The 27,311-nt window shown below is 36.1% G+C and overlaps 1 protein-coding gene across 1 annotated transcript in view; it reads left to right on the forward strand.

Annotated features, from left to right (window-relative positions):
- CFAP47 (cilia and flagella associated protein 47) overlaps positions 1–27,311 on the forward strand; it is a 270,533-nt gene that overhangs the window by 172,507 nt on the left and 70,715 nt on the right. Inside the window, exons 52-56 of the mRNA XM_042035463.1 lie at positions 11,530–11,705; positions 14,033–14,140; positions 17,667–17,778; positions 24,835–24,939; positions 26,532–26,688. Of these exons, the coding sequence (XP_041891397.1) occupies positions 11,530–11,705; positions 14,033–14,140; positions 17,667–17,778; positions 24,835–24,939; positions 26,532–26,688 (658 nt within the window). The remainder of the gene's footprint in view (positions 1–11,529; positions 11,706–14,032; positions 14,141–17,666; positions 17,779–24,834; positions 24,940–26,531; positions 26,689–27,311) is intronic.

A 27,311-nucleotide genomic window follows, 5' to 3' on the forward strand; every position in this document is an offset into this window, starting at 1 on the left:
TCACTCTAACTAAAAGCAGTTTGGCAAATAATTCAGACCAGAGCATATTTGTATAGCTCATAAAAAAAAAAAAATAGAAAAAGGAAGGTAAATTATTAGAAATATAAAAATGCAAGTGACTTTTTTGATAAATATATAGCAGCTGCTAACCCCCTCCTCTTGTCCCTACAGATGAATAATCAGTTCTGTGATATAATAGCAGGGAGCTAATGTAGATCATAAAATGACATCTGAGCTGTCACTAACTGCCATGGAACAAAAACGGGAGGTTAGATCTAAACCAAGTAATTAGAGGGGATGTTTCATCTGGATAAGTGGTCTTATCTATGAAAAATAACTGTTATGTGAAGAGAGTGGCCTTGAATAATGAAACTACCAATTCCCTTAGTCCATAACTCATGTTGCTCCCCTGGGCCTTAGGAATCAAAACAAAAGGGTTTTTTTCTCAACCATTAAACACAGCAAGTCCATTGAAAAAGTTCTTTTTAAGAAAAAATTCTCACTGATGGCCTAGAGTACAGATTGAACCAGGTAGTAAAGTAACATTATTGAAAGGAAAACGTAATATTTGAACTCTATTGCCTGTCTTTCTGTCAGTGCTAGGAACTAATGCTAGATTTTTGGCTCAAGATAAAACATGGTTGTATGTACACTCTTAAAGTTGGGTGGGGTTTCTTTTATGTTTGTGTTTGTTGTTGTTTTTTTTTAAAATAACAGTGAGAGGAACCTGAAAGTGAACAGTAAGAATTTCTCCAAAAGATGTCGTTAAGTATAAATTTTCCAACTATGTTTGCAGGCTCTTACAAGTGATGTTCTGTAAATTTTTCTAACCTTTAAACCCGTCCTGCAATTTTTCAGAGCTGCCAAGAAAACTGGTGCTGCTTCACTGTTCTTTCCCTCAGTGATAAATGTGACTTGGTGAGAACACTCTGTTTTCCCTGTGTAAGAAGAAGGAATAGAAAGAAGGGATCTTTATTATTCATTCAGTTCCTATGAAGGTTGTCCATCTGTATAACAGGAAGCTCTATCTTTAAGACTGTTTTGGCAGGGGCACTACTGCTCCCACAAAATATATGAATATCCCTGCTTCTCCAAAATAGTATTGCTGTGTTCCCATGATCAGAATACTATTTGAAAGTGCTGGAGTGGCATTCAAATAAAACTTCATAGCTCTGCATCTCTAGAATATGGGTTAAAGCAGCTAGTTGTTCTTTTCTACTGGATTTCTATGGACAGTATGTGCAGCTTCTGAAACAGCAGATGATAATTAAATTAAATAATTACAATGAGTAACAAATTAATCCACACATACAAGTACTCTCAACATCTGAATCAGGAGCTTCAAGTAAGTATATAAAGCTAGTTGATTGAGGATTTGATTTGAAAACAGATGCTGTGTTGAAGTTTGAGAAATGCCATTAACTCAGGAATTACTTGGTTTAAGTTATACAGGTTTACTGGATGTTTTTACTTTAGGCTACAGCCCTACCTATTTTAGATGGTTTGGCCTATAGAAAAAGTAATGCGCATTTTTCCTCTTCTATTTAAATCAGAATAAAGAATGACTATGTAAATGCGACAATCTGTGGCACTTGCTTAAATCATTACCCTCAGTAGGAGGGAGGGCCCAGTGTCTATTACTGTCTGAAGACTTTTCTTTGGCCTTTTAGAAATGAATTTGCTGCTTGATTTGAATTCCTGGTGTAAAGGTAGATGAAAATCATTGTAACTGAAATCTTAGAAGACTAAAGAAAAACTAAAGTCTCAGTAATCGTAGAGACTACCTTAGTTGAACCTGCAGACCTATTTGTATAAAAGTAACTAACATAAGGGTCATAAAATTGATTCCCTGCAGCAAATATTTCTACTGAACTAATTCCAACTAAAGCTGTTTGAGAGAGATGGGGAGTAAAAATTAGTACTACTCATTTCACATGGAAGGAGGTAGTGAATATTAACTCAGTAATTATTTATATATTTCTCTGGGATTGAGAAAGGATAATTTACAAAGAATTTTAACAGTTCGAAGGAGCCATCTGTGAAAGTGGGAAGTTTTCAAGTCAAATTAAAATTTATTTAATGTTCATTACTCATTAATTAAATAACACTTCCAGTTATTATGAGTTGTTTGTACATTTGCACATTTTTAGTTCTAAATGCAGAGAAAACAACCAGATTTTAAAATTTTATCAATTAATATTTATTAATATCTTCAACTTTTGACAATATTGTAACAATTTACAATTAAAACATTTGTTACTATATTTTACTTTTGTGCTTGCTTGTATTTCTTAATTCATAACAGTATTACAGTGGCATAATTTAGGCTGATAAATTATCTCAGATTGTTCAGAAAAATGAACTGCAAAAGTTACTTTGTCTTGTAAATATTCTAAATATTTGCCTTCAAATATTCAGGTTGAATGTAGAGGTCAAGAAGGAAGGTGATTCTTAAGTTTTGATGTAAAGTGTCTAAAAGGCTGTTATTGCTTTAAGCACTTTCTCATTAGCAGTTGTCTATTCCATGGAGAAAATTCTAAGTGTATATTACTGGTTCACTGAGTCAAGAGACTTGTTAATCCATCCATATATTTGAAATGTAGTATTTTCTATCTTGAGAGGAAATATCTAATATGTGAGCTCCAAGCAGGATCTGTACAGCAGGAGATAAGCCAGAGGGGAAGGTCTGTTTTGAACAGTGAATTATTAGTTTCTGCTTTAATAAAACCAAATGCCTGCAAGGGATTGAGTTTGGTTTCCACAAGTGTGGAGACAAGAGTTTTGTCTTTTCTCTGCCAAATCTGTCTATTTTTTCTCTCTCTCTCAAGTCCTTTAGAACCACGAGTGCCCCAAAGTTGGCAATGTATCTCTGAAACATGTTGCCCACTCCACTTCTGCAAGACTTGTTCTTGTGAGTTGAAACTTGTGCTGCTGTTGCTGTTTGTAAAGGCTCCCAGACCACTCTCACACTGCTTCTGAGCTTTTAATGATGCTTTTAAAAGGTCACTGGCACAGTGTTGCTGTTTACATACAGATCTAAGTGTAGGCAGGGTATTCCCATTACTGGTTCCAACATTCAAACCTTTGATTTTGGCAGTCTAGAAAAATGAATGCAGCAGGTTTGTTCTGTGTGAGCCCTACACAGCAGAATGTGACTGTAGGATGAATACAACAATTCAAAAACACGTCATTGCTACTTACCCAAGTTTTGAAGTTGAAACCTCAGGAGATAGCTTTTACTGTATAAAAGTTAGAGGATGAAATAATGGCTCATGTCCAAATATGTGGATATGCCAAAAGAAAGTGTATTTCAGGTTGTTTGTAGTTGCAATTCTTTCCCTTACGAGGTGATCTGCTGGGTGGTCAAAACTGAGCAGCCAAAAATGTAGAGAAATCAGTATAGAAAGGTTTTCATACTTTCACTCCATGATTCATAGATTCATGATTCTCTAATAAACACTTACAACATCTTTCCCACACAGATGGAGAGGCTTCTTTCTGCTTGACAGCGATAGACTGCACAGACCCAGAGAAATTCAAGTGTCGGCCTGGGTTCAGACTGCTCTAATTTTTGCTTTTTAAGAGGTTCTAGTAAAAGATAAGATAAAGTCAATAAAAATATATATAGATTGATGTTTATATTTTTAAAAAACATTGCTTGTGATGTAGTGAGCTTGCATTACTTTTGTAGGGTAACTGCTTAAGGGAATGTGTGGGACAGACTGCAGAGACCTCTAGCATGCCACACATAGAAGTCAATATTTGTAATGCAGCTATTATTGTTTCATGTGAGACAGTAATCTGTGAGCAAACCTCAAGGGCTTAAAAGTTCACTTTTCTTGGAGCAACAACTAGCAATGAGGCTGTTTTCAAAGTTTATCTGCTCTTGTAAGTCATAGTAAGGAATAGAATGCGATAACTCTTATAGAGATTGTTCCTTTAGATTTAGATATAATTCTGTTCTCAGAAAAGCTATGAACATTTAAGATGTTCTCTTCATATTATAACACTGTCTGGCTCCTGAGACTGCAGAGATACACCAAAAATAAAAGTTTGATTTAAAAAAAGCAAGTGTCTAGAATCTAGTAGAGAAAGGTTTTATCAGAGGCAATTTACTCCTAGAAAATTTAGGAGAAAAAGTTTTTCTCAGCAGAAATCCTGACAATTTCAGCTTTCTATTAGAATTATCTCTACCTTTACATGTTTTGTACCAATGATAATTATGTATTGGTCTTTTAAACTGTGAAGAAATGCTTCCTTAAAAATCTATTTTTAGACCTACAGAATGAGAGAGTCACAGTAGGTGCAAGATCTAAGATAGTCAAATTAATTAGCATTTTACCTCCACTGATTGAATAACTTGATGGTAGGTGGTGTAGCTGAGATGTAAATTACCTCATTAGTATGGTCATAAAAATTCAAAAAAATGAGGTATTATTGGAGTTGGTTACTACTTCTAAAGTAAAGAAGTACTTTTAGTTAGCTCATACCAGCATGAGCTGCGAGTAGAGGCGCATAGTAGAATATTTGCTTCCACATTTATCAGAAGTCTTTAAAGTTGGTGGAAATAATGTAGTAATTGGTCCCTGCTGCTATTCTACCATTAGGTTCTGATAGGTGGTTGTAAGTTTATTTTTACCAAGTGTTTCTGCTTCTTTCGTTGAAGCACTGGAACACGGGCAGTGCTGGTCGTTTCCTTTTCCTGGTCAGTTCTGAGCGAGCTGATATTCAGCATTTCACTGATATAGACTTTGTCATGTTTGAAGTTGCATGTCAGATGGAGATTTTGAACCTCATCACATCAAATTTTCAATCCAGGGCAGTTGGATCGAAATATTAGTCCAGTATTAAACTAATAGGCTAATTAAATTACATTAGAGTAAATTCCTGGAAGTAATTGTGTGGTTTCAGTTACTGACTTCATTATGAATATGCAGAAATCATCAGCACTCACCAAGCCTCCCAAAGTGTGTTCTAGTCTATTGGATTTGTGAATTTATGGCATTATTGTGACTTTATGTAGCACTTGAAAACAAATCAGTGAGACCAGCAGAAAATAATTACAGCTAACTGTTGTAGCATTATACGGGCAGATACAATTAATTCAGGAACTAAACCTTTTAGTGCTGTACACATTCAGAGTCCAGGGATAATCGTGCACTTCTTTGGTAAAGAAGGGAATGGCACAGATTTACTTAAATATTTAAGCTGAACTACATTCACTAAGATCTCTGAGAGCAAGATTTAGTCCAGATCAGATACTAAACTGCCTACCTGATATATCAGAAGCTATTTGGAAATTGAAAGTATCTTAAATTTTACATCTCCTTAAGTTCCCTGAAGGGTCACAAATGGCAATTGTTGCTATTTTGAGGCTGATTTTGGGCTGGTATCTCAGTGTGATGATATGCCTGCAGAAGAGTTTGCATATTACAACTCCATGAGACATAACTGACTTTTTTAAAATGCAGTAGTCACTGATATCTCTCTTGACTTCATTATCTAAGAACAGTACATTTCTCACTTGGAAATATTGCACTTTCTCACACTTTTTATTGAGTGATACTGACCTTAAGTATTTTGTTCTGGATATGACAGCCTCTGAAGGAGAAAGGACAATCTGAAAAAAAGAGAAATGTCTATTTTTGACAGATGCAGCCTGGATTTGCATCACCCAAAACAGTCCTATTGCCCAAGGACTGTAAATACATCTATTGATTTGATCCAAACTGTTTTCCATCACGGGCACCTCATGTATTATGTGCATGTATCTGCACAGCAAAGTGACCCATAAAAATGATGAATAGGAGCTGTATTGAAATCTGTCACTTGCTGAGTCATGCTTTCCAAAAATGTTGATGACAAAGTAAGTGTAAATGATTTTCCTGAAAAATCCTTTGAAGATTAATTTGGCCCTTTGTTACATTAATTCAGTGTCAGCTATCAGAAGCAGCCCATCTCTCTGCAGTGCAGAAAGCCAAATGTGTCCTGGGCTGCATCTACAGCAGTGTGGGCAGAAGGTGAGGGAGGGGATTCAGCCCCCCTGCTCTGCTCAGGTGAGACCCCACCTGCAGTGCTGAGTCCAGCTCTGGGGTCCCAGCACGGGAAGGACCTTGGAGAGGGTCTAGAGGAGGCCACCAAGATGATCAGGGGGATGGAGCACCTCTGCTATGAGGAAAGGCTGAGAGAATTGGGATTGTTCAGGCTGGAGAGGAGAAGGCTTTGGGGTAATCTAGTTGTGGCCTTTCGGTACCTGAGGGGAGCCTACAGGGAAGACAGAGGGAAACTTTCTACAGGAGCATGCGGTTACAGGACAAGGGAAAATGGCCTCAAACTGAAAGAGAGTGGGTTTAGATTGGATATTAGGCAGAAGTTTCTTACTGTGGGGGTGCTGAGGCCCTGGCACAGGCTGCCCAGGGAAGCTGTGGATGCCCCACCCCTGGAAGTGTTCAAGGCCAGGACGGATGGAGCTCTGAGCAATCTGGTCTAGTGAAAAGTGTCGCTGCCCATAGAACGAGATGATTTTTAAGGTCTCTTCCAACACAAACATTCTATGATGCTATGATCTCCTTCCCCATTGATTCTGGTAATGGAAAAGATTGACTTTTATGTTTTTTTTTTAATAGGGCTCTCAAAACCAACTGAACTTTGATAAGCCAGGTTACTGTATGAGGTGATTTAGGCAACTGAGCTGGTCACTGGAAGTGCCAACCATCAGTATAGACGTTGTCAAAAAATAGCTGTAATTGGTAATTTCTTCTTCTAACACTGCTGGTTCTGAGAAGGAAATCTGCCAGTGATCTCAGGAGGATGGAGAGTTATTGAGCTTCAGTCTCCATGGATGCAGAGGTTCCCTTGATTTCAAATTCAAAATGTATTCATTAAGATGTGAGCATAGTTGTTACTTTCTCAGTTGTGGGAATTTGGGATGTTAATTTTACTTTGAGTCAGTCTGTATCCCCTTGTCAGGTATGCTTCTTATAATTATCTTAAAATAGCACTTCTCTTAGCATTCAACTCATCTTTGATACAACTTTTTCCATGTGTACATGGAAGTCCAAATATGTGCATATTATTTAGTTCATTAGCTTTTCTTATATGTGTATAGATTGTTGTAATATCAGTTTGGTGTGGGTTTTGGCATCTTTTGGTGGAGCTGAGGACATCATAGATTCAGTCATAAAATATAATGCTTTTTCAGTCTCTTCCTTTCCTTCCATTTCAGAAAAATATTTTTTGCAATCATCTCTTGCAAAGCATTGTTTTCCCATTTTTTTTGCTTGGTACAATGTCTAGCCCCCATTAAGAGGTTAGCAGTATAGTAATTTTTAGTCAGTGAGCTTAGAATTATTGTAATAACTTATGAACTAATCATTGCTGTATTCTGTTTCAGGGCATTATTACTTAGGCACTAATACACATTACAGCTAAAAGAAATTAAATTCAGTGTGAATTTTCTATGTAAATTTATATGTAAATTTAAACCTGAAACTCACTGCCCTATTAGCTTCTGATATTAAATGTCCTGTGCAAATTTTTTCCTTATAGTTGATTTCCTGTTCTGCAATAGTAATAAGAATGGATTCCTTACTAAGCAAGTTGTACAAATACATAATTTGCTTAAGGTGTTTAGTCCTAGATTTCAAGCAGTTCAATTTGCTGTTCTGATAGACTTCATGGCTGATGAACAGCTGGTGCCTTTTTGAAAGCTGCTATTTTGTAAGGCAAAATATGCCAAGTAAAATGGGAAAATACAGTATCAAGCTAATGGCAATGCTCTGGTTCTCTAGCCTCATAACCGTGCATGAAAAGGAGAAGGTTATCTTGGCAATTCATTTACATCTCAGAGAGAGTTAAAAAAAACCCAAAAAAAGGGGCTTGTACAGCGAGGGAAATGGTTCACTTTACAAAGATCTCCATTAACTTAGGAGTGAATAGGAAGCCTGAAGGACTCAGCCCCTCAGGACAGAGGAGGTCTGGAGTTCCATGTGTGAATGTTCAGTGCCAGAAAGGCCCAGCTGAGTGTGGACGTGTGTGTGTAGAGAAGGGGGGAGTGAGGTGTGACTTGGAGGCACTTTGCATTGAGCAGTTCAAGATCCAGAACTGATTTCTAGAAGTAGTTTGACCAAACTGGGCTGAGCTGTGTTCAGCATGGCCCTAAAACTCTGTCATCAGCTGCTACTGCTCAACTCACTTGAGCCTCCTCTGTTCCAAGAAACAGAAATGAGTAATAATGAGAATACAGCAGGAGACTCTAACTCCTTCCACTGGCATATAGACACTGCTAGGGATGTTGAAAGCTCTTATCTTTTTGAGCCTGTGGAAGAGAGAAGGCCAAGATCTATTTTTTCAACAATATTGCCACCATTCCAAGTTCAGTCCTTGACTAAGCAACATTCCTGCTTGTCATCAGGTACAGCACGGAGAAGGAAGGCACTTATTACTTGTCCATCTAGAAGAACAATGATTTGGACAAGGACTCCAATGGGAAGAATTTCTGCTGCTTTATCTCACCAGGCCTATAAAAATAACTTTCTTGCTGTTTACTTGGCTTGAAAACTTGCTTCTATTGCCATAGCCTGGCAAACTCGGGAGCAATTACAAATGCTTTCACCTCAAGGTCTATGGATTGAAAAAGCTGCAAAAAATATGGAATTAATGTCATCTCCTTAATGAAACTGGATTTTAATTGAAAACAATTCTTCTAAAGAATAAGAATTGTAGTCAGTCTCTTAGAAACTTTGTACAGGTACTGCTTTTATTGACACCTGCTGATGGTGAGAATAGGATTGTTACTGGAGGTGGAACACAGAGAATTGTTGTGCACAGTAATAGTAGAGTGTGTCCATCTTCCTGCAAGTTTCCTTGTTGAACTTAGAAGAGGATTAGTTGATAGTTCAGTGCAGTGTATACATTAATAAAAGTAAAATTGTGTATTATGACCTTAAATAAATTGTATCCAGTTGCTCAAAGAAGGAAATAGAGAAAGGAATGATGAGAAAGTCTTTGGCATAAAATATATCAGGAAAATATTTCAGCAAACAAGTATAGTATCACAAAGGAACAATTGACGACTGTGAACATATTTTGAAACAGACTCTGGTTTACAGAGTATTAAACCTCTGCATAGACTTAGGCTACTAATGTAGGATTGAGTATTAGCAGTCAATTGTTTTTTCAAATTCCACAGAAAATAAATGTTATCTCATACATACATTTCATTTTATTTAATTTTAACTCATGTGAGATTATTTTAAATGACCTGCACTGGACAAGAAGTGGGTCGTGGAAAGTTCTAAAGGAATAATAGCATGACATATTGCACAAAAGTGGCTCTATATTGGGGACTGGCAGCCTTGATATAAGAAATTTTTGAGGAAAGAGATTAATTTTCTTCTTTTTTCAACTTTTACATTTCTCCTCTGTCAAAATGTTTATCAAATACTCAACATTGAAATGTGGAACTATATTAATGACTATAAATGTGTTTGGAAATTGCCTGTGATGTTCCTCTTTCACATTCTGTCTGATAAAATGGTGCTTTCAAGAAAAATAATACTCTTAGCAATTCCATGGGCATTTTGTTAGTTATCCTAGTTCTATGCCTCTGTAACAATCCAATAAGGCCTAGAAATGAAAAAAAAAGTAAAAATTATATATGTATTCTGCTGATAAATATACATCTGCTTTCCATCTATGAAGTAGCAGATCATTAAAATGTGTATGGCAATTCCAGGCAAATTTCCTGGGAAATTCCAGGGAAATACATAATCTTAAGCATTCATTTTATACTGGCAAGAGAACAGTGTTTTATGGTAACACTGGCAATGTAAAATTTCCTTTGTGTACAAGATTAAAAAGATTTTTTGATAGTTGCTGCTTTTTTCCTAAATCAGCTGTCCCATATTTTCTTTTTACTGTAAAAGTATTTCTTCAACACAGCATGTAGACATTTTACTATAAAATTGTTAAGAAGCCTTTGGCAATAAAATGGTAGATAGATTTAGAAACTTGTTTACACCAGTAAAAACTATTAATCTGAGCTTTAAAATATTTTATGGCAAATTTAAATCCCATTTTACTGATGCAAGGCACTTAAATGATATAAATTGTTGGTGTAATCTTGCCATCTGTAGAACAATAAATGTGTTTTATGCATATTCCAGTAGTCATTGTCTATAAATGTAAATATATAGAAATTTACCAAATCATAGGCAGGCTGAAAGCAGAATGAGGTAGCTCTATGTGGGGTCATAAAAGTATTTCATATTCATTTTTTAGTGTGTTATTAATTTTAATAGACATTTTATCTTTTTCTCCTTTCATATTGCAAGTTGAATTATTTACTTTTTACAAAAAAGTACATGGAATAATTTTGCTGTGAGAAACAAATCACTATGTGTTAAAAAAAACCAAAACAACATCCATTTTAAAATAAACTGCTTGGTTAGAGCAAAGGAAAGAGACCAAAATTGGGGTAGACACAAATATACAAAGTACATGTACACAAATGTAGATAGAAATAAATACATATCTTTATTTTTGGATTTTGTGCATTTTCTATAGATAACTATATCTGAAAAGAACATATGTATTTTAAACTGCAAGTATGCCTCCTGAATGATCACAGTGGACTGCCTTCATAAGTATATTCCTTCTGGATTGTTTAAAGTGCTTTGTTTCATAAAGTTTATTGATATTGATACACCCAGGGCACATAGGATGAATTTACACCATCTCTAATCTTACAGCAAAGAAATGTAGGAGCTGTGCAGAGGGAGCTGCCTCTGCTCCATTCCTGCTCATCCTACAGGTGTTCCACATGTAAAATATGCATGTTTAGCTAATGAGGCCATAGTTTGCCTCTGTTTTATTACAGTAACTGGAATTTTTTATGCATCTTTAATAGTATTGATGTTTTCCAGGTGATCATTGAAAGATGGCCCTTCCCTGTAGTACTCATAGACTTTAAACAAAGATATGGAGATCACTAGTGAGGGAAATGGTCTAATGGAATGAGAGAGGGAATATTTATTGTGGTGGTGTTGTTTCAATGTCAAGTATTATGATGTAACTTTTAAATTAAGGGAACAGATCCAGCAGAATTCAGCCTAATCGTTTGTCAGCTTGTGAAGTGGACATTTCCAATTGCCTGTGCTTGACTGTTGGGAGACAGCTTGGAGTTTTTACCTGCTTGGGATTACAGAAGACTGGCTTGCAAGGTGTATTTTGGCAAGCCTTGGGCATATCTTGAAAAGTGAAGTAGCCTGGTAGAACACAGACCAGCCAGGAAGATTTGAACTTTTCCATATTGATGGAATTAAAGAGTTTACAATTTGAAGGTTGTCTGAAATGTTTCTTGCTGCAACTTGGCTCTTTTTGGGTTAGTTCACTTATCAAACAAAGGTGCAGCCTGAATTTGCATAAGTGTAAACAATGAGTAAGCACTTTACTTGTTTGAGAAATACCTTTTACATGTAATTGCTCATAATTAATTTTGTGATTTTGGTTTTTTTTTATTCTTTCTAGGATACTGTTGGAATTAATATTCCCATCACTAATCCTACCAAAAACGTTGTCAAGATGAGTGTGCTGCTGGACCATCCATCCCTTTTTGGAGAAAACTCTTTCATTGTCAGGCCCAAACAAACATTTTCATATCACCTACAGTTTTCCCCAGCTGCTCTTGGCTCTTTTAATGGAAGGTAGGCTGTAGAGTTTTGATACTTGTAATTGTAGCTGTTTTACTAATAAATGAACTACTTTCATTGAAACCTAAGTCACTTGATGAAAATATTGCCCTAAAAAACCCCACAGAAGTTAATAAATGGAATTAAGACAATTTCCATCTTTAAATGTATTGTATCCCTAATAGCAGCTTTCCTCTTAGGGGAAAAGCATTATTGACAGGCAATAGAATAACTCCTTGTCATTCTAGTTCACTAGAATTTAGTTAACAATATTTGAGAAGCTTACTTAATGTTAGAAGCCCCCTTGAAAACTTCAGATTAATAGTTAGTTTGTAAATTTTAAGTTCTGTAAAAGGAATAGAACAATTACATTTTTTTCTCAGAAGGAACAAAATTGTAAAAACATAACTGAAACCAGATAGAGAACCCTTTAACTGTCTTCACTTAAATCCATTTACCTTCATAATCTTCCATTACTTATCCACGATCTACTAAATGAATATGGAGTGGTTTTAAATTAAAAAAATTTCATTACATTGGAAATCCCAGTGAAACCATGCAGGTATGATAATTAGGTATGAAAAGACAGATGACCTCTTGGTCTTAGTTTCAACTAAAACAGTTCAGCAAGTAATTGAATGGTGTAGAATTGCAAAGCTTATTTTCCTGGAATTTGGTTACAAAAGCATTATTTAGTCAAAGGGCTGACTGAAAAACAATGCCCTGTTTTTCAGTTATCTCAACTGACTGGCAAAAATATGGGAATGGGGAGTAGGGTGGGGTGGTGATTTAAGAGGAGAGCAGAGACATCTGACCAGTTTTGGTCAGTCAAAATCCATTCAGAGTTTTATTCAATTTGCTTGCAATGATTTTTCCAAAGACCACAATAATGTCAGGTATCATTGAATGATGCAGATTCAAACAATACTGTTTTATAAAATTGAGAACTGTTACAACTCTAATAAGTTGTTTTGTTTTGTGTTTTGTGGCTTTTTTTTTTCCCTGTGGGAATTTGTAAAAATCATGCATTCTTAAACTGCAGATGAGGATAGACCTCCTCTTTTTTTTTCATACCACATAATATTTCTGGCATTTTTCAAATGCAGAATTTCCAAATAATAAGATAAAGGTTTGTTTTAACTGGCAAAACTTGGGGCTCAGCTGATTGGTTGGCTGGGCCTTAGGGAATATATGCAGAGGTGACATAAAGCACATCTGGACATTCTCAATATGGTTGTGCAGTTTTGTTCCAGAAGTGTATAATAGCTCCTTTAAATTGCAGTAGCTCCCACAGACTACAGTACAGCTGGACAGAGGTACTTCCCCATTGCATCCACACTATTAAATTTTTTTCTGAAGCCATGCTCTGTTTCCTTTGCTATGTTAGCAGCTGGGAAGAACTGTTGGAAAAGGGATTGTGGCATGTGTACCTTTTCAAATGGTTGATTCTTTCCTAGAGCTGTTTTATGCTCTTTTTAAAAGCTCTGTTGGCACAGGGGATAGTCTGGAACCATAAAGTCATGGCATAGACATAGTTATCTATAATTTAGAAAAAGAACTCATCCTTAGTGGGTCATGGGATTGTACAGTGCATTTCTTCTAAGTTTTTATACACTTCCAGTGCTTTGGTTTAATACTGTTATCACTCTGCTACTCAAAAAAACCTCAAGAAATAGAAAAGAAAATGCAGTAGGAAAGAACTGTATTACAATGTCTGTCACTGAAATATATTGCTGTACATATCTCACCTAGCAGCAAGAAATTTTAAGTCATGACAACACTTGATTGTATATCAAAACAATATTATGAATATTCCTTGGAATATTCCTTGTATTTCAAAACAATATGTTGAATATTACTTGAATATCTCCTTGCCAGGCTCATAGGAATGTGTCTATATTTACACCTCAGTTTTTATACCTAGATTTGAGAGATTTTCCTTTTTAAAATTAGTGTATATTATTTCTGTTACTTTGCCCTTCAAAATGGCTAAAAAGAAAATCCTGTAATATTGAAATGAAATTAAAGCTTACTCTTATAAGCAGAAAAATGTTTGAGTTGTATTTTTGATAAAAGCAAGCTAACAAAACCACAAGCAACGAATTTTATCGCTAAAATTTAGGAAGGATGAAGAAGAGATTTTGTTGCAGCAGTAATTCTAAATATTATTAGATTTGGTAGCTGAATTCAGATACCAGTGAGAAGTGTTAGAGGAAAAATATGATCTAATTAAAGAACTCTCTGTGTTGAACTCATTAGGTTTCTCCTGAATTTTAATCTGGGTTTTTTTTTAATTATCTGAAAAAAATAGCTTTATGTCAAGCTTGTGTATCTGTTTGTAGTGTCATGTTCCGGTCAGATGTACTTGGAGAATTTTGGTATGCCCTGAAGTTCAACGTAGAGAAGCCATCGCCAACCGGGCTACCTGAAATAGCTTGTGAGCTTGGAAAGTGAGTAGTTCATAATGCTGGACTGGGTCACTGCTTTTGAGTATCATGGACATTACATGAACAGTTTACAGCAAAAACTCAGAATAGTGCTCTATGTCTGCTGTAGTAGTTTGCAGATAATTTTTTTAGATATATATGTAGGTAGGTGAAATATTCCTTGCAGAAGAACAATTGAAATGAAATTTTAGCCTCTATGTAAACTTCCTCTGAAGTCTTTATAGAGAAATCACTCCAATAATACTGCAGAATGTAATCACCAAGATCCATAATATTGAGCTCTGTAGGTTGGCTTTATTTTCTGTTTCTTTTCTTCTCCCTGAACTAGGAGTTTACCAACAATCCTGCTTTACAAATGCTTGTATACCAGTTAGCAATATATTTTAACCTCTCAAGAAAAGGGAAAATGATGCAACTTCTGTCCTGCAGGTCCTGGAGGTAGACATGGTTGAAATGCCACAAGTGAAAATGAGCTACTTAGAAAAATGAACCCAATTATTACCATCCTTCAATGATATTTCAACGTGCATTTTGATAGCATAATGCTCAGTCCAGTTCTGAATTTCAAGACATAACCTAAAACTTTAAGGAAAGGCTTTGGAGAATGTCAAAATTTCAGAAGTGCTTTTCCACATATTACCTCCACTTACTAATAGTTTCTGTGGATACACTGCTCTTGTCAATGCTAAATTCCACTTCTGTCTATCTTTGACTAAATCTGAATTAATATACATAACAGACTGAGAAAAAATGTTGTTAGAGACCACAACATGAAATTTTCTCTGATTAAATTTTTTGTGAGTGAATATTTTCTGCTCTTAAGTATGATGCACAGACTGGAGGTAATTGACAATGCCTTTGTTATTATGTTCTAAAGAAAATAAATTGTGCCATTTCCTGGTTTTTACTTTAAAATTCTGGGCTGACTGGAGTAATTTTTCTCTACTATGTAGGCTTTTGCTGTTAGGAGTTAGGAATTACTTAAAACCTTTTTATTCAGACTATCTGGCATTCATAATTTTCTTTGGCATCCGCTGCCTGGAAGCTACATGCACAAATAGTCCAGTGGAAAATGGCAAGTCATCCTTTTCCACTGCAAGGAAAATGGATGTTGGAAAAGATTAGCTCCATTAACTACAACTCTTCCTGTCAAAATTCTTATCTCAAACTCCTCAAATCCCATGTTTTATTTTTTCAAATGAGATTTCTTTTCCCTTTATAAGTACATACATGTTGTAGTTCCTATGTATCTGTAAATACGCGGAGGAACACCGTGTCCAGTTCTGGGCTCCTCAGTACAAGAAAGACAAGGAGCTCCTGGAGAGGGTCCAGTGGAGGCCACAAGAATGATGAGGGGTCTGGAGCATCTCTCTTATGGAGAGAGACTGTGAGAGCTACACCTCTTTAGTCTGGAGAGGAAAAGGTTGGGAGGGGATCTCATCAATACATACAAACATCTCAAAGGCAGGTGCGAAGAGGATGGTGCCAGGCTCTTTTTGGTGGTGCCCAGCGGTGTCAGCATAATGTTATCAGCACTCTTCTTGAAGTACAAAGTGGCACAATGGCAGTCAGTGATGGCATTGAGGTTACAGTTCACTTACTGAGAATTGCTCTGCCTCATGGAAAAGATGAGACAGTCCAAGTAAATTGGTTGCATTAATCTGTGATAAATGTGTAAAGGCAGTGTAGGTAGACATCTGTGTATGGTCTAAGAAAGGTATCAATTTGCATGTTTTTTTGAATGGGTATACTTCCTTGCTATGTACCCAGAGATGTGAACTGTAAATGTCATCAAATGTTTGAAGCATTTCTGGTTGGTGAAGATTTGTAGTTTTTTAACAGATTAATTTCCATTCTACCAACTTTGCCTTGAATGCAGAAGCATTAGCATATGAATATAGGAATAATGTTTTTCATTGTGTGCTTGCTGTATTCTTTTTACTATTGATCTGAAAAATTTAGGAATTTATGTCCTTGAAATATTACTCGGAATTGGATTAGGAGCCAAGAACCCTTTGATAACTTAGAATCAATTTCTGACCAATTCTTGAAAGAGAAAAGAAAATTTCTAACAATTTCTCTTTTAATTCTTCTTCAGATTCCCTAACATTTGGGATTATCACAGTCAGATCTGCTTATTGTTTGTGTCAGGGTAGATTTAACACATCCCTTAGCATATGTCTCTAAGGAAGGAAACCTTCTCCCTGATATTTTTCATCTTTCCTTATCCATCTTGTTATGGGCTCCACAGTGGAGTCATTGAAGATGAGTCAGTTGAATGTAGTTCACAGTGATCTGGAATTTACTGCCAAATGCAACAATTTTTCCAGCATAACCATGATAGTCAATCTGTGTGGGGTGGCAGGATTTTGATGACTTGAAGAACCTCTAACAGTCAAGTAGTTTCTTATTAAATTTCAGATATTTCAACTTATTTTTCCTTGTGACTAAGTATTACGTATGAAAGAGACCAGACAAAAAAAAAAAAAAAAAAGGGTAGAGATGGTATATGTGAAAAATGGGAATGATCAAGTGAATCTGAAGTTCCTGTGTGAAAATTTACTAGTATTTCTTTACCCAGCTTTTGAGATCTCAATGATACAATGCTTTTACAGTGTTAGTCAGAAACAAGTCTGCTGCACACTGCTGGGGATTTATGTCACTGCATAGTTTTGAAGGAGCCCACTTGTGAACAGTTTAGGGTCTAAAGTTAAAGTCATAAAGCTGGACTGAAATATCGTCTAAATGTTAGTTTTTATATTTTCTTTTTCATTACTGATTTAGCTATGATTAACGGACTAATTTTTTCCAGATGATAAATATGTGGAGCAATCTGGCCATTGACCTGCCACAGCTTTGACTAGAGGGAATATCCATTAGGAGATGAATTACAGCAAAGCCAATATATGTATCTCATTTTTCAGAGTTTTCTTATTTACTGTTTTCACTTATTCACCTTGAATCTCTCCTCTGTGTCCCTTGGTGTTACAACAAGGATGTGATTTATGGTCATATAACTTTGCTAAAAACAAAAAATATAATATTTTGACCAGAATAGAGGAAATGTTGGGAGTCCTGTGAAATATTTTTAAAATTTTCTCCCTATTGAAATTATCTCATGTCTGCTCTTTAACTGGAAAATAAAGAAGGAAAGTCTGTCAAATAGAGGGCCAGTTGATTTAAAGCATAATTAGGCAATCAGCATACTCCAGTCTTTGTTCTGGGAGAGTCACTATACTCATTAAAATATATAACCTACATATGCAAAATAATGATTTTATGATTATGCTGTAATGAACAACACAAAAATGATACAAAATGAAACACTGAATTAATTCAATATTTATTGTTATTAATAATAATAATTTAATAAATATCTTTCCACACTAGTGGGGAAATGCTAATGCAATAAAACTTAAATAAATAAAACCCCCCAAATTTTTCAGGAAATAAAAGAATATATGAATAATGACATGCAATGGAAGAAGCTTTGCAATTAATCATCATTGTATATATGTTTTTTTTCCAGATGGACTTATATACACATACCTCTTTCTAATCCCAGTCATGAAACTCTGGTGCTACAAATGGCTAACAGTGATCCCAACCATTTTGCAGTTGAGACTGACCCAAAACAACCTGTGAGTAAGATTTCTGTGCTTTCACAAAAAAGATAGAAGAGAGCCTTCTTTTCAAAACAAATTGAATTGTGTATTGTATTGTGGGTTCAGAATATACAATCTTTTAGACATTTTAAGTATGTATTTTAGAGATTTTATAGCCTGAGGAAGAAAACAACTAAACTTGAAAAGCAGCTCAATCTGAAGTACAGATGTTTTTGTTCCTGGAATGCTTTGTTGGAATGGTTTTGAGCAGGACTGCAGAGTAGGTTGTAAATAATTCAGGAGACATTAGAAGGAGAAGCTGTAAACAAACCAGCTGGTTAGAAGCATCGTAAGTATCTAATAATCAAGATGATAACTAGGTAAATATTTAGGTTAATAGATAAAATGTTAATGGGAGAATACAATAATATCTCATAGTCATGGCAGTTATAAGCAACTTGCAAGGCCGATGAATAATTTGATCACTATAGCTGCAAAGAAGCATCAAGCAAATACCTCGAGCCATTTTATTCTCCAAACTCACAGTTACCTCAAGAGTGATTTCTACAGAGCAAGTCTCAACCCTCTTGTTGTGATGTACTCCACTTTTTCCTCCTCCGTCACAGAAGCCCTTCCATCTTTTAGGATGTTAGCTGCCTAACATTTATGTTCTTTCTAGGAATAGCAGTTGAGTAAATTGGCTCAGCTTTTATATTTTCATAGGGATTGGCTAGAGTTCTAGGTGGTCAGGGTTCAGAAAAATATTTGTTATTGACCATTGAATGCTAGTTAATAGTACAGGTCCCATAAAGAACTCTTTGGATATTATTAACAGTTAATTCTATGAAATATGTGACCTTTTCATGATGGGGAGATGAGAAAAGGGAAGAGAGAAGCATGGAAACTCTGCCTCTGAATGAGTGGCATTGAGTGCCTCTGTCACAACCTCTTAGGATGTGAATTCAGAACCTTTAACATGAAAAAAATGAAAAGAAAGAAACCTGTGCTGGACAGGAAAGAAATGGTGCCTTTTCTAGGCATGAAGAACATAATATGGGGAAGACACCAGAGCTGGTTTGTCCCTTCCCACCCAAACTATTCTATGATTTTATGATTCTATTCCTGCAAAATGGTTTAAGGGTCAGAGAGAGAGGAGAAGAGTATTGTAATAAAATAAAGCTAAGAAGATAAAAAAGATCATATGGGGAAAATAAAGGAATGATATAAAGTCATTATAGATTCAGTTTTCAGAAACCAAACAGCTTTTGGCCTCAAATATAGCAGTACAGCCAGACCAACTGTTCCTAGAAGGGGCTCTGAAGGTAACAGCTAAAGGAGAACAAACTTACTCACTCAGCTTCCCCATATATTGCTACATGGGATTCCATTAAATTAAAAGTATAAAACCTTTTTCATAAAACTAGAAAAGTTTCTTCTAGTCTGTCTTTTGTTTCATGCATGATAACACATCTTCACACACTATATTAAACCTTGACAAGTGCTATTACTAATCATTTAATGAATTGGCATTTGAATAGGAGCTAAGAAACAATGGATGCAAACTATATTAATTTTCTGGGAGTATTATATATATATTATGTTTAAGTCATTGGCACAGAAGTGGATTAGATTTAAATATAGTGACTTTTGGCTGCTGCAGATTGCATATTACCTTGTGCAGGAAATTAACAACAAGAAAAAAAATCTATCTGCTCTCACAATTTATCACCACAGATTCACACATCGACGATAGCTACAGTACATTGCGTAGGAAAAGACGCATTCAACACTAACTGCAGCAATTTCCTTTCTTCCTTCCCTTTTTATTCTAATCCTCAGTCCTGTATATAATTTATGGATTGAATTCTGAAAGATTACTTGTCAATTGCAGTAGTTCTCCCAGTTACAGGATAGCTTTGGTTGCTATATGCAGCTACTTAATATTTATTTCATGTAGCTGTCCCTTTTTGAATCTATTTCTCCCATTACAGATCCATGTTTGGAGAGGTCATGTGATTTCCTTCAGTTTTGGTGACAAAGTCAGGGGGTGGCATTTGAATCACAGAATGACAGAATGGTTGGGGTTGGAAGGAGCCTGTGGAGACCATCTAATCCAACCCCCTTCCTAAAGCAGGTTCACCCAGAGGAGGTTGCACAGGAACACCTCCAGGCAGGTTTTGAATATCTCCAGAGATGGAGACTCCACAGTTTCTGTCGACAGCGTGTTCCAGTGCTCAGTTACTCTCACAGGAAAGAAGTTTTTCCTCATATTGAGATGGAACTTTCTGTGCTTCAGCTCATGGCCATTGCCCTTGTCCTGTCACTGGGCAACAGTGGAAAGAGTTTGGCATTTGCCCATAAGATACTTGTATACATTGATGAGGTCCCCTCTGAGTTGGGCTTTCTCCAGACTGCGCAGGCCCAGCTCCCACTGTCTCTCCTCACAAGAGATGCTCCAGACCCCCAACCATCTTTGTAGCCTCTGCTGGACCCTCTCCAATAATTCCTTGTCTTTCTTGAGCTGGGGAGCCCAGACATGGACAGAGCTCTCCAGATGTGAACTTGCTTCTCCTGAATATGTTACATCCTAGGTTTAGTACCTCCACACAACAGTGCATTCAACTTCCAGAAGTTTACTGCTCATAAACCATGCCTTGTGTTTCGGGTATTGGTTTATAAGAACACCCATTTCAAAGCCTTTGCTATGCATGGAAGAAGTTTCCCATCTTGATCATTTAAGTTTCTGCTCTCTTTAAAGCAAATAATGCTTTCTTGTCAGCAGAAAGATTCTGATTTGTGCAACCCTCAGATGAAATGCAACAAAAAAGAGCAAATTATTAGAACATTAGATTGAAGATGGGATTGTCCAATAAAGATACATTATATTTAAAGATATTAGAGTCAGGCCAGTAATTTTAATATTTCATATAACTTTCCATATTTGTTTTTATGTCATCTAAGATGTAGAACTTTCGAATATACTGGGCTGTCGATCAGAAAATGTCTCAAATCGATTTCTTCAGTCACTGAGTTATGTTAAATAAACCAGATTCAGCAGTGATATCACAGAATTTTTTTTCTTCCCTAGGGATATTTGCCTAAAATTAATAACCAAAATGTTGACTAATATTTCAGAATTTAAAAAAATTCAAATATTATTAACATATTTTCATGTGTGTGGAAGTTTGTTCCAGTTTCAATTTGGAAGAAAGGGCATTACTGAAATACCACAAGGGATTATTTTCTAAAGAACTGATTCAACTTAAAGTATGGACATCATTAACAATACACTTTCCTGAGGTCCAGTTGGATTAGGCTCAAGTATTCCTGAACTTCAGGGTGCATAATGAAGTCTAAATGAAATTCAAAGGCTTTAAATCTCTTGCCAGCTTCATGTCATTAGAAGCAGCTCTGTTACCCTTTGCACACTGACAAAAATGAGAAAAGCATGCATATCTTCCTAGTAGCTTTGCAATTGTAGCCTAGGATGGTTTAAATGGAATATAACATCTTTGTTTTCTTTCAAAAATTTGATAAAAGCTTTCAAGTATTCCCTTTAATGGGATTTGGATTTTCATATCCTTTTTCTTTTTTTGTTTCTTTTTTTAACAAGCTACACCTAATTTTTGTTTCCCTTCTTGTCAACCTTAAACTAACTTAATAACTTTATAAATGCTGCCAAATTATCTAAAAGCTGGAATAAAAGTGAACTTACATAAGTTTACTGTAAAGTTCCAACTCATTTTCCATTAACATATTGCATATTAGGAGTGTCTGGGGAAAAAGTCATTGGGATGTTGAGTTTCATTTTTCTGTCCTGACCACATCTTTCTTTGTCTTTAGCAGAAAAGGATTCAGTTTCAGCATCAGATTTAACAGCTGAAAATTTTCAGTAATTAATACTGTTATGATCCGAAATTTACTACTTTTTTTCTATACAAATACATGGATGTATTTCACATATATGTGTCTTATATTGATACACACATATATTTATGATGTAAAAAAAAGTCTTACAAACAGGATTGTCTCTATGGCCAAAAAGAATTGTCCTTTCACTGTAAGTCTTCAGTTTGCTATTCTCCTGGCTTATAACTAGCCTAAACCTTTTCCATTAAGCTGTGTTCTTTCCTGATTGGCTTTGAAACACAATTTTTATTGAGGACAAATAATTTAGTAGAGAAGGGCTGGCAGGAAGGAGTGCAATCTCTGTGTGCAAGCTTTAAGGATTTTCTTAATGACTATGAATATTGTTTTGTACAGAGTAGAGAGCAAACTCTCAGATTCAATGAAAAAATTCCCTCCTTTCTTCATTTTATAACAGAAATAATGTATTTATAGTTGCTTCAGACTAAGCTTCTGTATTTAAACAGTTATATCTGAGGTATTATGAAGAGCAATGATAGTTCCTTTTCACATGAGTATCATGGAAGCCACTTCTTTATGTAAAAAAAATGAAAGGCAGGAGATGTGTTAGCATCAGCACATTTAATTGAATGATTGAATGATTTTATGACCTTCTTAAAATATGTTGTTTAGCATTATTTCTCAATTCTAGTTCTAAAAGCAATTTATTCTTTGGATTTCAGTAGAAAGCAAGTAATTTTTTTTGCTCAGCTTATTTCAAAACAAATTACTTTATGGATACAGAGAACATCATACTGTATAATACAAAATGAATTTTTAAAACCAAATCTATAATGTAAAAATTAACAATCCTTTCTGCTTTCAGAGCAGGCAGTCTGCTGGATTAGCATAACTCCATGTTGGTTATTTTGATTCATTGTGGCACTGCATTTTCTGAGTAATGATTAAATGTCAAGTAATACTTCCTGGAAATCGAACTCCTGTCCGTTTCCATCTCTGTGGAAGAGTTATTATTATGAATAATGTGGATGTCTTACTGAAATTACTCGAAATTTTAAAATCTTAGTGTTAATTTAATTAATTTAATTATGTATTCTTATCAGGTGACATCCTGTCTTTATCTACTTTTTCATTCTATTCAAAAGTATTTGGGAAGGGGTTCTTTCTACTATGGTTCTTTCTCCATTTGTGAGTCTTCATTTAATAAATGGGTCTGGAACTGGACTGCAAATGAAAGTTTAATTAACTATTATGGCAGTATTCTGATTAATTACTTTGAAACTTTCTCCCCAAAAGAGAAAAAAAAAAATTCATGTTTTGTGTGTTAGTTGAGCACACCTGAGCTCTGTCCTCTCTTCTGCACAGCCTACCTCCCACTGCCATCAGGAGGGATATCTGTTGTTCAAGGCACATCAACATCCCTGTCCCTAACTGAGCTGGTACTGATGCCTAAAGATTTTTAGCTTTTTATATATTTTCATGTATTTGTAGATTTGGAGGCTGCTGCATGCTTGTATCTTCTAGTACTTTCCCTACTCTTGTTCCCCTACCTTTTAGAACAATAAGCTAACCTTCTAACACATTCCTGAAATACTGTTTAGTCTTGTTTTCAAGAAGAGAACCTGCAACAAAGACCTTTTGTTTTCCAACCAGAATCTGAGAAGACACAGCAAGAAACGGGGCAAAAAAGCCCCTGGACCAATTCCAATGGGGCAGTTCCCAGGGTAAAATTACCTAAACTACTGTTCTTCTAATTGGACAATATTTGATAGGGATATTAATCAATTAACCTTATAAAATTGTAGAACTACTGTATTACATGTGCATATTGCCATATTATGCAGCTTGAAGGCCTTTCAATTAAAGATTTCCTTTTATATTATCACTTTTAACACTGTTTGGAAGGATCTGTGTTTTACTCCAGGTAAGAGTACCCTAGAAACACACCCAGAGGATGACTGGCAAGACCAGGAATGCTGTGCCTCCTGCCTGGGCCCAGCTCTGGGATGGCAGGGAAAGCCACAGGGCAGTGAGGAAAAGCAACATAAGGCTCTGTCAGAGAGTGGATGAGATCAATGTCCCAAGATAACACCTCTGTGTGTGTGGGGTTGGGGGTGAGCCAGGCCTTGCTTTGTGGGGAGACAGTGACCCCAGACTCCCCAGCTTGGCTGAGCTGCAATCAATCAATCAATCAATCACTGGGGTGGTGCTAACCCAGTCTCTGACTGGCAGAGCTGTCCATCAATCACACACTGGGGCAGTGTTAGGTGGCTTCGTAGTGGGTCGGCCAATGAAGGTTGTAGGGCCTAAAAGGTGGAGCACAGTATAATACTGCCCTTCCCTGGAGTTTTTGTCATAGCCATGCTTCAACTCGAGGAGTTGGTAGCTATATGTGTGCTTTGTCAGTACCAGCTGTGGTAGGGTGTTGTTTTGACCTTTTATTGCAAATTATATTCCTTTTATAAAATACAGGTTAACTGCTCATGATAGCAATCAATTACCTTTTTATCTCTTGTTACATACAAACATTATTTAAACATATGTGATATTTAAAGGATAGTACCTGTTTTTTATTAAAGAAATAGACACAGTAGTTGTGTATTCAGTGATTCTGGCTGATCACTCTTTTAGTGCACTGGCATTTTTATCATTCTTAGTTCTGCTCTTTCACTGCTTATCTGGTTCTTACAGCATATCTTACTCCATTGTAGCCAGCTACCTTGCTTTTTCCCTGTGCAGTTGAGTCTCAAGTAGAATACTTGAGGTGAAGAGAAAACTTGCAACGTTATTTACAGTGTTGGTTTGATAAAGATAAGCAGAAGGGAGACAATGCACTGGCTTATTAAAACCTGGCATGTATTCCCTTTCTAAGCCAGTTTTTGTCTGTGGAGGTCGCTGTGATAACCCTTCAGTGTCATCAGTACGATCAGACACCAGAGTCCTGTTTGAGTGGTGTTTGATGTCCTTGGAGCAGTCTCTAACACCAGCCCTGGGGTGGCTGGGCAGAGGACGTGCAGTGACTGCCACTGGGATTGTTTGCTGCAATGCACTCGCTGCCTTTGCAGCCTGTGCTGGCTGAGAGGGAAGAATGCATCTGGTGGAACACATTAATCATATACACATCAACACTGTTGGTACAGAGCACAAAACAGACACAGACTCAAAAAAATTGATTTCCTCTCTCTTACCCCTCCTTTGTTTTGCCTCTTTCTTGTGTTTGTACAGCTGACTATTCCTCCTCATTCCACCACTCAGCTGCCTGTGAGATTCTGTCCCACTGCCCTTGGAAGACGCAATCACAAGGCGACAATAACCTTCCAATGCCCAAAGGTAGGATCATGTGCTCATGCCCACAACACTTGGGATTCATATTAGATATAATTTGTGATAGGCAAGGAAGTCAGAGGCTTAGCCTGTAGGTCGAGTTGAAGTTTAGTGACTGGATGCATAATGAAAAAGCAAATGCAAAGATGATGAAAACTTACAATTTGTTGTATCCTTAGTTCTACACAGAAATTATTCTGTTTACAATATTAAAATGTGGTATAATGGCCTAGGAGCTAGAACAAATAATGAATAATATTAGCTTGCTCAGTACTGTGTTCTGCTGTTTTTAACACTAGAAGACTGCTGCTTCTTAGCAGCATCACCTCTGAAATTAAATTTCTTGTTGTTTTTCCCAACCCCAAACAAAACTAAATAGTTTCATTTTTTATCTGAACTGAATTTTAGAAGGTCACACACTTGAAAAAGTGAATTCTTCCTTTTATTTTATCTGAAAAGGCTTTTTACTTTGAACACCTTAGAGTTGTTTACTTTTTTCCTCTGTGAATTTTCCTAAAGTTGATGAGAAACAAGTAAATAAAGAGACATATGTCATCAATATGACCTACTAACTGTTTTTAAATTACAGCTGGAATAAAAAAGAAAGCTTGATAGTACAATGCAAATGATAATATTTCATCATGTGAGGTGTGGTTAAATGAAGCATTTGCTTTCTGTGCAATTTCCTCTCTGTATTTTTTTTTTTTTTTTGAGTTTCAGATATCCTAAAAGACTGCTGACCTGTGAATTATTCCAGTTTAGTGCTACCAGCAGTTTTCAGTAGTGTTTTAAGTAATACTAAAAGAGCAAATATTGTTTTATATGAAGAAAACAAATACTGAAGGAAGTCATGTGGCAATTTTTTTCCTGCAAAAGTATGTTGAACAGACTGGTTATTTGCAGGTGGTGTTGTCACAGCATTTATTTTCAGAATTTCTCTAAATATTTATTAAGGATAAAAACAAGGAGACAGCAATTTTTATATGAACAGTATGTATCCAAGGTCAGTCCAAGAGGACACAATGTCCTTATCTTCTCTGAAACCTGATGGTCCACAGAAACCTTGTATCTACAAGTTTTTTCTAATATCCTTGATTTTTCTGTGTCTAAATGTTAATGTTTTTTATTATCTTTGGAGTAACACTTCTAGCTTTTTGTGTGATTCTACTGCTGTTCCACAAAAGAATTATTTTCTTTCTTCCTTTGTGTTCTGGAGAGAACTTCTCACTTCACCTGCTTTCGGGTTCTAATATATGTGCTTTGAGTGTTGCTTTTGCAACCACCTACATCCTTCCATTCGCCACCCTGGAAGCTCTGAGTAGCTGGATGGAAGTTAAATACAATGTGCTTGAAGTAAGACAGAAATTAAATACAAAAAGGAGATGTGAACATCTCCCAGAATGGAGCTGTTGATTTCCAGATAGCAATACTTAGCTATCTGGAAATAACAACAGCTTGAAGGAATTAAAAAGAAAGCAGACATTGAAGCTCACTTATAGCAGAGACACAGAACAGTAGAAGAAAGAGGTAGGCAAAATACTTCAAAACCTACAGCTCTGACTTGTCAAATAATAAAAAGTGGCACATTTCATTCACAGTTTGGAGAGTGGCTATTTCACCTTACGGGATCTGGTCATCCTCCTCAGCAGATGGAAACAACCACCATAAGTGCCTGCATTGGCGAGTACTCTTCTGCCGTCATATCCTTCAAAAATCCAACTGCTGAAAATGTGGTGATAGATATCATGCTGACAGGTACAGGGGATTGGACTTTGTTTTGTTGTTTTTTTTTTTTTTTAGGGTGGGGGAAGGAACTTAAGCTGTATGGGTTGCATTAAAAGTGTGAAAGGGATGTGATTGAATTTGCCTCATTCCATTTTTTGGCAAGAGTTGTTGTGTATTATCCACATCCACACTGAAAACTCTGTAGAGTGTGCTGTGGGAGATAGAAAGAACACAAACCTGTAACAACTGCTCACAGTAGATTTCTTGGGTCACACAGCCTCGTGTGGATGTGCAGCTGCTGGCTGTGGACTGCACTGTAGCATTTCGGCAACAGGAGACTCCTGGGATGTGTTCTGGTAGCTGTATGTCTAAATCAAACAGCTAATGCTTTGTATTGCTTTTTTTCCTCAGTTGCCTTCAAAAGTTTTATATTATTGGTCAGATTCTGGATAACCAAAGGAGTTAATAAGAGAGCAAGGGCAAAACATTTTTAGTTAAGTTTGTTTTTTGTTTGTTTTTTTTCTGATGACCTTCTGAACAAGTATATTTCATCAATATTTTCAAACATGCTTTGAAGGATGAGATCCAGAATTATCAGAGATTGATAAGTAACTGTCCATACTGGGATTTCACAAATGCTGTAAGAACTCAGG

Source organism: Corvus kubaryi, unplaced genomic scaffold (genome assembly GCF_017639235.1).
Source record: "Corvus kubaryi isolate FWS band 111438036 unplaced genomic scaffold, C.kubaryi_AGA036_p1.0 133, whole genome shotgun sequence".
In the NCBI taxonomy this organism is placed as follows: domain Eukaryota; kingdom Metazoa; phylum Chordata; class Aves; order Passeriformes; family Corvidae; genus Corvus; species Corvus kubaryi.